The following is a 13,949-nucleotide window of genomic DNA, read 5'->3' on the forward strand; positions in this document are numbered from 1 at the left end:
AAAAAAAAAAAAAAAAAAAAGAAAATTCACTGAGCTCTATTTTTTGTTTTGTATACTCTAGATGTATTACATTTCAATTAAAAAGTTTAAAAGAGCACATTCAAATAAAATCTTTAAAAAATATTTATATTATGCTTCTACGATGTTTAACACTAAAGTTTAACAATATAAAATCCTTCAGGTTAGCACTGTAAAAGTTCATAAAATCATAAAAGGAACTTTTTACAATTATATGTGTGCTGTTCTCTCAGTATCAAGAAGCCAACATTACTCCAGATGCATAAGGAGCTTTGTAAATTCTGCTAATCTATACTCTAATACCTTAGTCCTATAGATGTTACCATTCTATAAATACTGAGCGTTTCTTCAGAATAATTGGTATAACAAGAAAAAATCAGGACCAAATCAGCCTATTTATTGTCACAGCTGTGATATTACTATAAGTAATTAAAATATTTCAAGTGGATGCAGGTTTGATCTCTCTTTGGTATTATTATCTATTTATAAATTTAATGTACTGCAATACAATTCCTCTCATATCCTTTCTCCATCTGATGGTGAAAAAATGTTTCTATTTATGTACATTTTCCATTTAGACAAACATGTTACCTCTTGAATAGCATCTTAAAGTCACAAATAAGCTGAGGTTCCTTTAGGGAATAAACAATGAAAGATAAGAGCACATTACAGGATAATATGCCTAATACTTTCCCAGAGTCAACATTTCTGTGACTGATAAACAAAAACTGACAGAACAAAATGCCACATTTTGGCAATTTATTACTTTAGAAAGATAATTATATAATAGGTATTTGGTAGCCATAAGGCATTAAGAATACTTACAAATCAGCTCACTTGGTGGCTCTTGCCTGTAATCCCAGCACTTTGGGAGGCTGAGGTGGGCAGATCACCTAAGGTCAGGAGTTCAAGACCAGCCTGACCTACATGGTGAAACCCCATCTCTACTAAAAATACAAAGATTAGCCAGGCATGGTGGCGTGAGCCTGTAGTTCCAACTACTTGGGAGGCTGAGGCAGGTGAATCACTTGAACCTGGGAGGTAGAGGTTGCAGTAAGCCGAGATCACACCACTGCACTCTAGCCTGGGCAACAAAGCTAGACTCCATCTCAAAAAAAAAAAAAAAAAAAAAAAGAATACCTACAAATCAATAAGTAGCACACAAATTTTAAAAATAAATAAAAGATACAAAAAATAATTCACAGAAAAAGAATGGCCAATGCTAAACATTAATAATAAAGAATGTTAATTAAAATATGATAACACTTTCCTGACATTTGGCAAATATGAAAAAGATCAAAAAGACCCAGTGTTGGCCGGGCACAGTGGTGCATACCTGTAATCCTAGCACTTTGCAAGGCCAAGGTGAGAGGATCGCTTGAGCCCAGGAGTTTGAGAGCAGCCTGGGCAACATAGCAAGACCCTGCCTCTAAAAAAAAAAAAAAAAAAAAATGTTTTAATTAGCGAGGTGTAGTGTGCCTGTAGTCCCAGCTACTTAAGAGGCTGAGCTGGGAGGATCACTTGAGCCCAGGAGGTTGAAGGTGTCGTGAGCTGGGCCACAGAGCAAGACCCTGTCTCAAAACAAACAAAAAAAAACAAAAACCACCCAATGTTGATTGGAAAATGAAAAAATAAAAGTACTTCTATTTTGACAGTAAGAGTATAAATTGGGAGAAATTTTTTTGGAATGCAACTTGACAGTATCTACAAAATTTTAACATATATATTAAAATGTACCCTAATATCCAACAATGCTGTTTTTAAATCTATCCCACGAAAATATTAGTATAGGTATATAAATATATATCCTTATATTTATAAGGATAGTTATTATAGCTCCAACAAGGAAGAATGAGTAAGTAAATTTGGGTATATACATACAATGGAATATCATGCACTCAGTTTAAAATGCTGAAAATCTTTGTGTACCAATTTGGAGAGATATTCTATTAAGCAATGAAAACAAGTTGCAGAAAAAATATATAACATTTCATTTTTGTTTTTGAAAAAACTCTCATATGTATACATGTAAGCATAGAAAAAAAGCCTGCAAGCATATACAACAAACTCTTCACAATGATAATCTCTGGAGGGGAGGAGAGTTTTGATTTGGAGATAAGAAATAAAGGAAACTTCTTGTTTTACTTAATACCCTCTATTGTTTGTATTCATTTCAAACAATAGAGGGTATTAAGTATATATTCATTTTCATTTTAAAAGAAAGCATGTAAATATAACATTCTTGGGAAATTTTTCTTTTAACCAAGCTATTTTGGGGTCTGTAGAGAAGAATTACTTTATAGTCTGAATAACTATTCTTTCAGAATTGCTAAAGGGGAAAAAAGAATAACTCCTACCTAGAAATAGATTTTCTACCAGAGTCAGCATCTGTTCATTTTAACAAGGGGTAAATCAAATCTAAAGTAAATGTTTGAGAGTAGTAACCTACATAAAGCATTTTAAACAGAAATGGAATAACAAAAAAGATGGTAAAGTTAAACAAAGATGAAAACCCACCTGTACTATATCCAGTACCATGCCAGCTGAAACTGTTCCAAAACCAGCTAGCAAAAAGGGCACAAGTATTTGCAATGCCATGATGCCACTGGATTCCTTTGGTAATTTTTGGCTCACTTCTACAATAGCATCTTCATCACCATCACTAGATATATCTTCGTCTTGTAACATGGCAGTGGTTTCTGAAGTCTCCCTTCCATCACAGTAATTATAGTTGGCATAGTCATCATACTTCTGGCTACAGCTTGATGATGCGTGCCCATTATTGGCATGAAAAGACTGCTCTGAGAAACTGTGATACTCCATGAGTTGCTCAGATCTATTACTAAAAGTCTGTACTGCAGTTGATAATCCATCTTGCCAAATGCCGTTTGCTTTTTTGTGCCTGTCTTCTTGGTTTTTCTGGTAAATTACTGGAACCATACTCAAGAGTAAATTTAAAAACTTGTCAGATTGAATTGTGTTTAAACTTAAAGTCCAATCTACAAAACCTCCTCCACCACTTGGACCACGACTTGTTGTGTCAGTAATAGATCTTCCTTTACTATTAGTCATATTGTCATTGCAAAAGACCCTGTACTCCTTAGATCTCAAGCTTCGTGAACCACAGCAGATGAATCAGAGCCACACAAACACTGGTTTAAATTAAGTTGTTGACTTCATTGTGTAGAAAATATTTCCACTAATAAAAGACCTTCAGAAGTTCCACAGAAGGACTGAATCTGGAAAAATAAAATAATTTTTAAGAATCAGATACACAAGATAGTTTCAAGTATCAAGACAGATACTTAAATTCTCATAAAGGCATGGAACACACATGTTCTTAAACCAACCCTAAGATATTAATATTATATTTTGTGAGCTTGAAATATAACTGCTTTGTGCCATACAACTGCTTGGTGTACAGAAATATAATACAAAGCTATTTTTGCGCTCAAGCTTGGTTAAAAGTATTTCTTATCTTTGCATACTTTATGTGATCAATCCACGTAAGGTCTTCAACTACCTCTGAAATCCCACAGTGGACAAATGCTGTAAACAAAGTAATGGCTTTTGTTACTATTGCAAGGACTTAGAATCAAATTGCTGCATCCTTTGCATACGTCAGTACACAACAAAAGTAAGATATGTGGCATTACACTTTAAACATTAAATAATAAACCATATTACTTTATTTACAACTTAACGTAATAGACACTTTATTATTAAGATGTGAAGAAACAGGGATGATGTTTACTATAAAATACTTGGTAGGTATCCTGAATACTGTATAGGGCATTTATTTCACATTTAAAATGAGGCTGGAGTCATATTTGTAGTTCTGAAACATAAAAACTCTTTGTATTTAAGAATATAATCCTTCTATCATTTAGGAATAACAAAACAAAAAAGAAATTGCAAATATTCACTTGCACCTCCCTTTGCAAGCCAGGCAGAAGAAAGCTTGTCATGCACTAATTTTTGCCCTGCTCTGTCCATTCACGGTTCTGTCTCCTCTGGCCCATAATCCCAGAGTAGGCCCCGACTGGCCATTCAGTGACTAGACTGTCTTTGAAGACTTTGAACTAAAAGGCATAGATACATAACTGTGGCACATCAGAGTGATGGGCACTGAAGCTGCAAGGTCACCCACCACTTGACCAGGGAGACAGCCTGACAATTGCTGCCATGGCTGGGAAGGCTTTCCAAGCTATCAGGTGTTTCTCAGAAACACGCAGGCCTGTCTTATACTTCCAAGAGAATCCAAAACCAAAAAATTGACACTGATTTGATAAGGGATGGGTGGCCCCACCACCTAATTGGACTGTGTACCTACAAAGCTAGACTGAGAACTATTGCTGCTACTATTGCTGCTTTTAATGAAAATGTCTATATTCCTCAGTGTTTGTTTCCAATATCTTCAATATCTGTCTCCTCTCTGGACAAGAAGATCAATAGCAAGGAGTGGCAAAGGGAGAAAGCGAAGGAGCTATATAGGACATAAGTGGGTGCTAGGGCCTGGTTCATCAATTTCATTACTCACCCCCCTTTTCTCTCCTCTCTCGTGCTTATGGAGGGGTCTGGGATCTGGGAATTCCTTCTTTTTTTTTTTTTTTTTTTTTTTTTGAGACGGAGTTTCACTCATGCTACCCAGGCTGGAGTGCAATGGCACGATCTCAGCTCACCGCAACCTCCGCCTCCTGGGTTCAGGCAATTCTTCTGCCTCAGCCTCCTGAGTAGCTGGGATTACAAGCACGCGCCACCACACCCAGCTAATGTTTTGTGTTTTTAGTAGAGACGGGGTTTCACCATGTTGACCAGGATGGTCTCGATCTCTTGACCTTGTGATCCACCCGCCTCGGCCTCCCAAAGTGCTGGGATTACAGGCTTGAGCCACCGCGCCCGGCTGGGAATTCCTTCTTAAAAGAGATTCCAGGACACCAGACCTACTGACTTCAGAATGTGTGTTTGAGGCCCATAAATCTTTTTTAACTTCTCCATGTGATGATTATGGTGCAGACTTCCTGTGGACTTGCACTGAGAATACAATGACGAGATTAAGCACTAGTTGCCATTTTTGTCACTTATAGGCTGGTCAGTGTACAGAGGAAGTTGGTGTTTAAAGAAAATCAAATTAATGAAACCAATTGATGAAACCAAGAAAATCAATTAATGGCCAGAGTGAAACAGAGATGAAACCACACAGTCCCAGAAAGAGAGAGAGGAACACAGAGCCTTCCATGTAATGAAAGGCTCAGCTATACATCTGGAACTTCGGAGATTCCCTGCAGCCTTACATGAGTTAGACGGAGGGGTGTCTGTTTCTTCAAGTCACCTTTTTTAAAAAATAGTGTATTTCACTGCCCCAACAGATCTTTAATCAAATAAAATACAAAACAAACCCCAAACGGATTGAGCTATAAGACAGGTCTATTCCACAGGAGGACCAGTGACAGGGAACATCTTCCTCCTGATGCAGAATTATCGGGATGATTAAAAATGGAAATGCAGGGAAGTGTAGGTAAACAAGAAAGAGAGATGACAGTTTCACCATTCAGCCACTCAAGTTCAGAAAGCTCAAAATCTGTGCTTTGAAAACCTAATCAACTAGCAAGACTAGGCAGAAAAATGGAGAGGAGGGAAAGAAAACAAGGGGGAATTTCCCAAGACCACTCATCTCTCAGAATTTCCCAAGACTAGTCATCTCTCAGAATATGTGCAGAACATGGCTAAGCACATAGTCAACACTGAGCTGGCCAGCAGGGTCCAGATGCACAGACACGTTCAGGTCATCCTTTTGCTCCTAGTATTCTTACTTCATTCAGTATAAGCTATTCAGAAGGTTAGATGGAGAGATGGATACTCAACCAGGCATACTGCACATAGAGACCATCCAAATGTGTATAAAATTAAAAACAGAATGCCTCCTGGAAAAAGGAACCCCTGTGAGTAGAGGTCTGGGCTGGATTTTAGCCCATGTTTAAACAAGCACCTTCATGCAGTGCAGAATCTGCATAACCTTACACATCAGACTAAGCAGTTGGCTAAAATATGAAACTGTGCTTAAAGAACATAAAACATATAAGGTAGACAGGTATTTTTTGGTTGTTGTTTGTTCAGCATCTTCTCCCAATTCCTTTAGCTAATGGTATCTCCATTACCTGTGGTAAACTCATTTCCCTATTCTGTGAGACTCTAGTAGGTATATCAATCACAGTACCCTACCCTGTAAACCACAATAATGACAAGTGGCTCAAGGAGGATCTGAGTCCCTTCCTGGAATTTTATATATTTGCTGTTTACTATTTCCTGAGTGCCTATTAGATGCTGGGGCTACAGTAATGAAACAAATAGGCACAGTTACTGCTCTGATAGATTTTTACCTTGTAGTCAGAAGGAAAAACAATAATCAGGCAAGCACTTAAATAAAGGAGATAATTTGTGATAAAGGCTATGCAGGAAACACTTGATTAAATAAAGAATAAATGACTTACAGGGCTATTTCAGAGGGGAAGGCCTTTGGGGGAAGAAAGTTCTCACTTTCCTTTGGAGTGACTTAATTCTGAAGCTTTCTGTCACTGTCTTCCTCCTCCTCACAAAGCTCCCTCTACCACCACCACCATCACCACCACTTGGAAGAAAGCTGTTTACATGAGAAGAGGATCTGCAAAGAGAGGAAGTCAGAGCTAGGAGGTAACGAGAGAGTCTGGACAACATAATTAGAATCTCTATACCATTTAGTTAAAACTCACTCCACTCCTGCTCTTCCCAGCTATTTGGGTCAATAAATCTCCTTCACTGCTTAAGCTATTCTGAGTAGTGTTTCTGTCCTAACAGCTGGGTTTTCTTTTTTTTTTTTTTCCTGTTTTTAAATAATGCAGTTTGCAAGTGCCAGGAATGACCTTCATATAAGCACATGCCACAGACCACATATCATCATCTTGCATTGAGGAAAATGTGGGCTCTTTTTGTTTTATCCTTCTTTTTATCTGGTTAATGAATAATTATCAGTTATTTCAATGCTTGCTTATTGACAAGGTCTGTTACCTCCCAAAGGATTCCTTAAACTTTCTTCCTTCTTTAACTAAAGAAATCATTTATTATAAACTCTTCTTGCTGAATAACAAGTTACAATCAAAATAGCTTTGTGAGCAATCCTAAGCAAAAAGAACAAATCTGGAGGCATCACATTACCTGACTTCAAACTATACTATAAGGATAGAGTAGGCAGGGCGCAGTGGCTCATGCCTATAATTCCAGCATTCTGGGAGGCCGAGTCAGGAAAACTACTTAAGCCCAGGAGTTGGAGACCAGCTTGGGCAGCATGGCGAAATCTTGTCTCTGCAAAAAATATAAATATTAACTGGTCATGGTGGTATGCACCTTGTAGTCCCAGCTACTCGGGAGGCTGAGGTAGGAGAAGCACTGGAGCCTGGGAGGTCAAGGCGCAGTGAGCCATGATTGCCTCACTGCACTCCAGCCTGGGTGACACAGTGAGACCTTGCCTCAAAACAAACAAACAAAAAATGATATGGTAACCAAAACATCACGGTACTGGTATAAAAATAGAAATATAGGAGCCGGGCACGGTGGCTCACACCTGTAATCCCAGCACTTTGGGAAGCTGAGGTGGGCGGATCACCTGAGGTCAGGAGTTCAAGATCAGCCTGACCAATACGGTGAAACTCCCATCTTTTTTTTTTTTTTTTTTTGAGACGGAGTTTCGCTCTCGTTACCCAGGCTGGAGTGCAATGGCGCGATCTCGGCTCACCGCAACCTCCGCCTCCTGGGTTCAGGCAATTCTCCTGCCTCAGCCTCCTGAGTAGCTGGGATTACAGGCACGTGCCACCATGCCCAGCTGATTTTTTGTATTTTTAGTAGAGACGGGGTTTCACCATGTTGACCAGGATGGTCTCGATCTCTTGACCTTGTGATCCACCCGCCTCGGCCTCCCAAAGTGCTGGGATTACAGGTGTGAGCCACCGCGCCCGGCCCAACCCCATCTTTAAAAATAAAAAAATAATAAAAATTAAAAAAATAGATATATAGACCAATGGAACAGAATAAAGAACTCAAAGCCAAATATAACCAACTGATATTCAAAAAGCACACAAAAACATAAATTGGGAAAAGGACACTCTATTCAATAAACAGTGCTGAGAAAATTAGACAGCCACATGTAGAAGAATGAAACCGGATCCCTATCTCTCACCATATATAAAAATTAACTCCAAATGGATTAAAGACTTAAATCTAATACCTAAAGCCATAAAAATTCTAGAAAAAAACCTAGGAAAAAACTCTTCTGGACATTGGCCTAGGCAAAGAATTTATGACAAAAACCCATAAAAACAAATACAATGAAAATAAATAAATGAGACATAATTGAATGAAAAAGCTTCTGCAGAACAAAAGAAACAATCATCAGAGTAAACAGAACCTACAGAATGGGAAAGAATATTTACAAATTATGCCTCCCACAAAGGACTAATATCCAAGATCTACAAGGAAGTCAAATCAGCAAGAAAAAAAAATTATCCCATCAGAAAGTAGGCAAATGACATGAATAGACACTTCCCAAAAGATATACAAGTGGCCAATAAACATAATAAAAAGTGCTCAATATCACTAATCATCAGGGAAATGCAAATTAAAGCCACAATGAAATACCAATAACCCTAGCCAAAACTGCCATTATTAAAATGTCAACAAACAATAGATGTTAGCATAGATGTGGTAAAAAGAGAATGCTTTATACTGCTGGTGGGAATGTAAATTTGTACAGCCTCTATGGAAAACAATATGGAGATTTCTTAAAGAACTAAAAGTGGATCTACCATTCGGTTCAGCAATCCCACTACTGGGTATCTACTTAAAGGAAAAGAAATCATTATATCAAAAAGACAACCTGCACATGTATGTTTATCTGTTTATCACAGCACAACTAACAATTGCAAAGATATGGAACCAACCTAAGTGCCCATCAGTGAATGAGCGGATAAAGAAAATATGGGGTGGGGGTCAGGGGTTGGAGTGTGGGGGTGTGTGTGTGTGTCTGTGTATGTGTGTGTGTGTGTGTGTCTGTGTGTGTGTCTGTGTGTGTGTGTGTGTGTGTGTGTATACCATGTAATACTGCTCAGTCATAAAAAAAGAACAAAATAATGTCTTTTGCAGCAACTTGGATGGAGCTAGAGGCAATTATTCTAGATGACGCATCTTAAGAATGGAAAACCAACTCCTGCACGTTCTTAGCTTTAAGTAGGAACTAAGCTATGGGTATACAAAGGATACAGAGGGGTATATGGGACACTGGAGACTCAGAAAGGGGGAGGGAGGGAGGAGGGTAAAAAATGAAAACTACCTATTGGGTACAATGCACACTACTTGTGTGATGGGTGCACTAAAATCCTGGACTTCACCCCTATACAATTTATCCATGTAGCTCAAAACTACTTGTACTCATAAAGCTACTAAAATTAAAAAAAAAAGTTGTTTAAGCTTTATGGTCGATTTAAAATGGGCATTGCGCATATACACCACAAAATTAAAATCAGTTACTTTGTATTTGTTATCCATCAGTGAATAAGAAAAAATCAAATTGGGCAGTTTCCACTGGCTTTAATGTGCTTAAATTAAAGACTACCATTGAGATATTTATCTGTAGCTACTGGAGATAAGTTATACTAATCTAATAATAGCATAGCTGCAAAGAACCAGTGTCTTTAAAACTCCAGTATTCTTACTTCAGTATATGCTATTCAGAAGCTTAGATGGCTTAGTTTTAAATTCTGGACTCTCCTTGTAAACCATAAAGCAACGAATGTTTAGAAAAAAAAAAAAAAAAAAAAAGATCCACTACTTTATTCCTTAATGGCCAATATTTGTACAAGACAGAGGCTTGGAGAAAAAATAAAAGAGCATCTACAACAGGCACAGGAAGTAGAGTGGTTACAATTGTGGCTTAGCCTGGGCACAGTGGCTCACACCTGTAATCCCAGCACTTTGGGAGGCCGAGGTGGGAGGATCACCTGACATCAGGAGTTCGAGACCAGCCTGACCAACATGGAGAAATCCCATCTCTGCTAAAAATATAGAGCTGGGCGTGGTGGCGCATGCCTGTAATCCTAGCTACTCAGGAGGCCGAGGCAGAAGAATCGCTTGAACCTGGGAGGCAGAGGTTGCAGTGAGCCAAGATTATGCCATTGCACTCTAACCTGGGCAACAAGGGCAAAACTCAGTCTCAAAAAATAAAAATTGTGGCTTGGGATTATATCTGCATTACCATGTTCATTTTGGCATTCTTCATAATATCTAAGATATGGAAGCAATCAAGGTGTTCATCAACAAATGAATGAAGAAAATGTGGTTTATAAACTACAATGGAATACTGCACAGCTTTAAAAAGTAAGAAAATTCTGTAATTCTTGACAACATAAATGGAACGGAAGGACATTATGCTAATTGAAATAAGGAAGGCACAGAAAGAAAAATATTGTACTTATGTGGAATCTGAAAACGTTGATCTCTTAGAAAGAGTAGACAGGTGGTTACAATGGGCTGTTGGGAGGAGGAAGAATGGAGAAAGGAAAGTTGTTGATCAAAGGGTATAAAGTTTCAGCTAGACTGGAGGAGTAAGGGATTTTTTTTTGTTGTCGTTTTGGTTTGGTTTGCTTTTTTTTGAGGAGTTTCACACTTGTTGCCCAAGCTGGAGTGCAATGGCGTGATCTTGGCTCACTGCAACCTCTGCCTCCCCGGTTTAAGCAATTCTCCTGCCTCAGCCTCCCAGGCAGTTGAGATTACAGGCACATGCCACCATGCCTGGCTAATTTTATTTTTAATAGAGACAGGGTTTCATCATGTTAGCCAGAATGGTCTCAAACTCTTGACCTCAGGTGATTCACCTGCCTCAGTCTCCCGAAGTGCAGGTGTTACAGGGATGAGCCACCAAGCCCAGGATGAAAGGGTAAGTTTTGCTGATCTATTGCACTGTATGTTGACCACAGTTAATAATGTATTCTATGTTTTAAAATCGCAAAAAAAAAAAAATAGATTTTTAATATTCTTACCACAAAAAAGTCAGTGTGATATGTTAGTTATCTTGATTGAATATTTTCTATAATGTATACACAGATCAAAATATCACATTACATATTATAGTTACTATTTATTAAAAATAAGTAAAATTTAAGAATTATCTAAGTTGCTCATGTAATGTCAATAAAAATATCAAGCATGATTCAAACATCATAGATTCAATTGGATGTAACAAATGTTATTTACCAGGTTTGTTCCAGAGGCTCTTTAGATGCTACAGGCGGACAACACAAAGGTCCCTCTGACTATAGTCATGTGCTGTATAACAACATTTTGGTCAAGGATGGACCATATATATGATGGTGGTCCCATAAGATTATCATGGGACTCAAAAATTCTACTGTGCCCCCAGACAGAGCACAGTAGCTCACACCTGTAATTTCAGCACTTTGGGAGGCCGTGCTAGGTGGCCCACTTAAGGAGTTTGAGACCAGCCTGGCCAACATGGCGAAACCCTGTCTCTACTAAAAATACAAAAAGTAGCTGGGCATGGAGGTGCATGCCTGTAATCCCAGCTACTCAGGAGGCTGACCCACAAGGACTGGTTGAACCTGGGAGGCAGGGGTTGCAGTGAGCCAAGATCGCACCACTCACTCCAGCCTGGGTGACAGAGTGAGGCTCTTATCTCAAAAACAAAAAGTTCAGGAGGGACGATCCAAGATGGCCGTTTAGGAACAGCTCAGGATTGCAGTTCCCAGTGAAAGCGCAGAGGGTGAGTGGACGCCGCGTTTTTATTGCCCACAGACTAGGAAATTCCCGGGCGGAGGTGCTCCACGGTCACCAGCGCGGCTGTTTCGGCCAGCGCGGCTGTGCCAGCCGGCACCACTGCTTTGCCCCGCGCGGCTGCTTTGTCGGCGCCCCGGGGCCGCGGTTCCCGTACAAAATACACTGGTCCGGGGGCCCTTTTGGCTGGCGATTGGAGCCATGGGAAGTCGCCCGTACGCCGGTTCAAAAAGGAGACAGAGCAGAGAACCAGGACAGTAGATTCCAGGGCAAAAAAAAAAAAAAACAAAAAAGCGCCACAAACCTCAGTGCCGCTGTTTAAGCCAGCGCAGTGAGTGGCCACAGGGGAAAACAAACAGACCATGGCGCCTCTTCAACAGGCAACTGGAACACCAACTTAAAAAAGGCTCTGAGGCAGGGAGCCAGGCGATCAGGCTCGGCTGGCCCCACCCCCGCAAAAGAACAGCAACCAGAAACTCTGGATTGAGAGTTTCACAGCAAGCACAGCTGAACCCAGGACGGTCCAGCTCTGTGGGGGAGGAGCATCCGGAGGCACCCCGCCGTTGCCAAGGCAACCCGCCATTGCTGAGGCAGCCCGCCATTGCCGAGGCAACCCGCCACAGCAGAGACTCTGCCCCAACAGAGGCGGGCCACCATCGCCAAAGCAGTTCTAACTACACACATATAAACAGGACTGCAGGGAAGTTCACTCGGCAGCGGGGCAGAGCCCACAGCAGCTCAGCAAAGCTGCTATAGGCCGACAGTGACTAGGCTGCCTCCTTGCTGGGCTGGGCAGGTCTAAAGGAAAGAAAAAAAAAAAGAAGGCGGCAGCATAACGGAAACTTATAAATAAAGCCCTAAATCCCTGGGACAGAGCACCCGGGAACAAAAAGCAGTTTATGAGTTCTGCTGCAGCAGACCTAAAAGTACCTGCCCAGCAGCTCTGAATGAACAACAACAGAGCTCACAGCTTACCATTTGAGCTCCTATAAAGAAGAGACCATCTCCTCAAGCAGCTCCCTGACCCCTATATATCAAAAAGACACCTCATAAAAGAGAGATCAGATTGACACTAGGCGGGTATCCTTCTGGGACAAAGATAGCAGAAGAAGAAAACTGGTAACAACCCTTGCTGTTCAACAGCTGCTGCAGGTGAACCCCAGGCAAGCAGGGCCTGGAGTGAACCTCAGCAGACCTACAGCAGAGGGGCCAGACTGTCAGAAGGAAAACCAAGAAACAGAAATAACCTCATCATCAACAAACAGAACGTCAATCTGAAAGATTTGAGACCCAATCTGAAAGCCAGCAACTACAAAGTCGACAGGTGGATAAATCCTTAAAGATGGGAAGAAACCAGCGCAAAAAGGATGAAAACACCCGACACCAGAACATGTCTCCTCCTAAAAGGGATCACAACTCCTCACCAGCAAGGGAACAAGGTTGGATGGAGAACGAGTGCGATGAAATGACAGAATCAGACTTCAGAAGGTGGGTAGTAAGAAACTTCTGTGAACTTAAAGAACATGTTCTAACCAAATGCAAAGAAACTAAGAAAAAAGATTTGATGAAATGGTAACGAGAATGGACAAAATAGAAAGGAATATAAGTGAATTGATGGAGCTGAAAAACGCAACACGAGAACTTCGTGAAGCATGCACAAGTATCAACAGCCGAATTGACCAAGCAGAAGAAAGGATATCAGAGGTCGAAGATCAACTCAATGAAATAAAACGGGAAGGCAAGACTGGAGAAAAAAGGGTAAAAAGGAATGAACAAAGTCTCCAAGAAATGTGGGACTATGTGAAAAGACCTAATCTACGTTTGATAGGCGTACCCGAATGCGACAAAGAGAATGAATCCAAGCTGGAAAATACTCTTCAGGATATTATCCAGGAAAACTTCCCCAACCTAGCAAGGCAGGCAAACATTCAAGTCCAGGAAATACAGAGAACACCACAAAGATATTCGTCAAGAAGAGCAACCCCAAGGCACATAATCGTCAGATTCACCAGGGTCGAAATGAAGGAGAAAATACTAAGGGCAGCCAGAGAGAAAGGTCGGGTTACCCACAAAGGGAAGCCCATCAGACTCACAGCAGATCTCTCAGCAGAAACCCT

The 13,949-nt window shown here is 40.3% G+C and overlaps 1 protein-coding gene across 5 annotated transcripts in view; it reads right to left on the bottom strand.

Moving 5' to 3' along the window:
* SLC41A2 (solute carrier family 41 member 2) overlaps window positions 1-13,949 on the bottom strand; it is a 175,136-nt gene that overhangs the window by 127,204 nt on the left and 33,983 nt on the right. For 4 of the 5 annotated variants that reach the window (XM_032299938.1, XM_032299910.1, XM_032299901.1 and 1 more), the window contains exon 2: window positions 2,536-3,257. In XM_032299938.1, the coding sequence (XP_032155829.1) occupies window positions 2,536-3,090 (555 nt within the window). In that variant the 5' untranslated portion in view covers window positions 3,091-3,257. Of the gene's footprint in view, window positions 1-2,535; window positions 3,258-6,509; window positions 7,151-13,949 lie in introns of those variants that run through there. The other variant, XM_032299920.1, reaches the window with a different exon arrangement.

Source organism: Sapajus apella, unplaced genomic scaffold (assembly GCF_009761245.1).
Source record: "Sapajus apella isolate SASKATOON/1434 unplaced genomic scaffold, GSC_monkey_1.0 scaffold2, whole genome shotgun sequence".
Classification (NCBI taxonomy): Eukaryota; Metazoa; Chordata; class Mammalia; order Primates; family Cebidae; genus Sapajus; species Sapajus apella.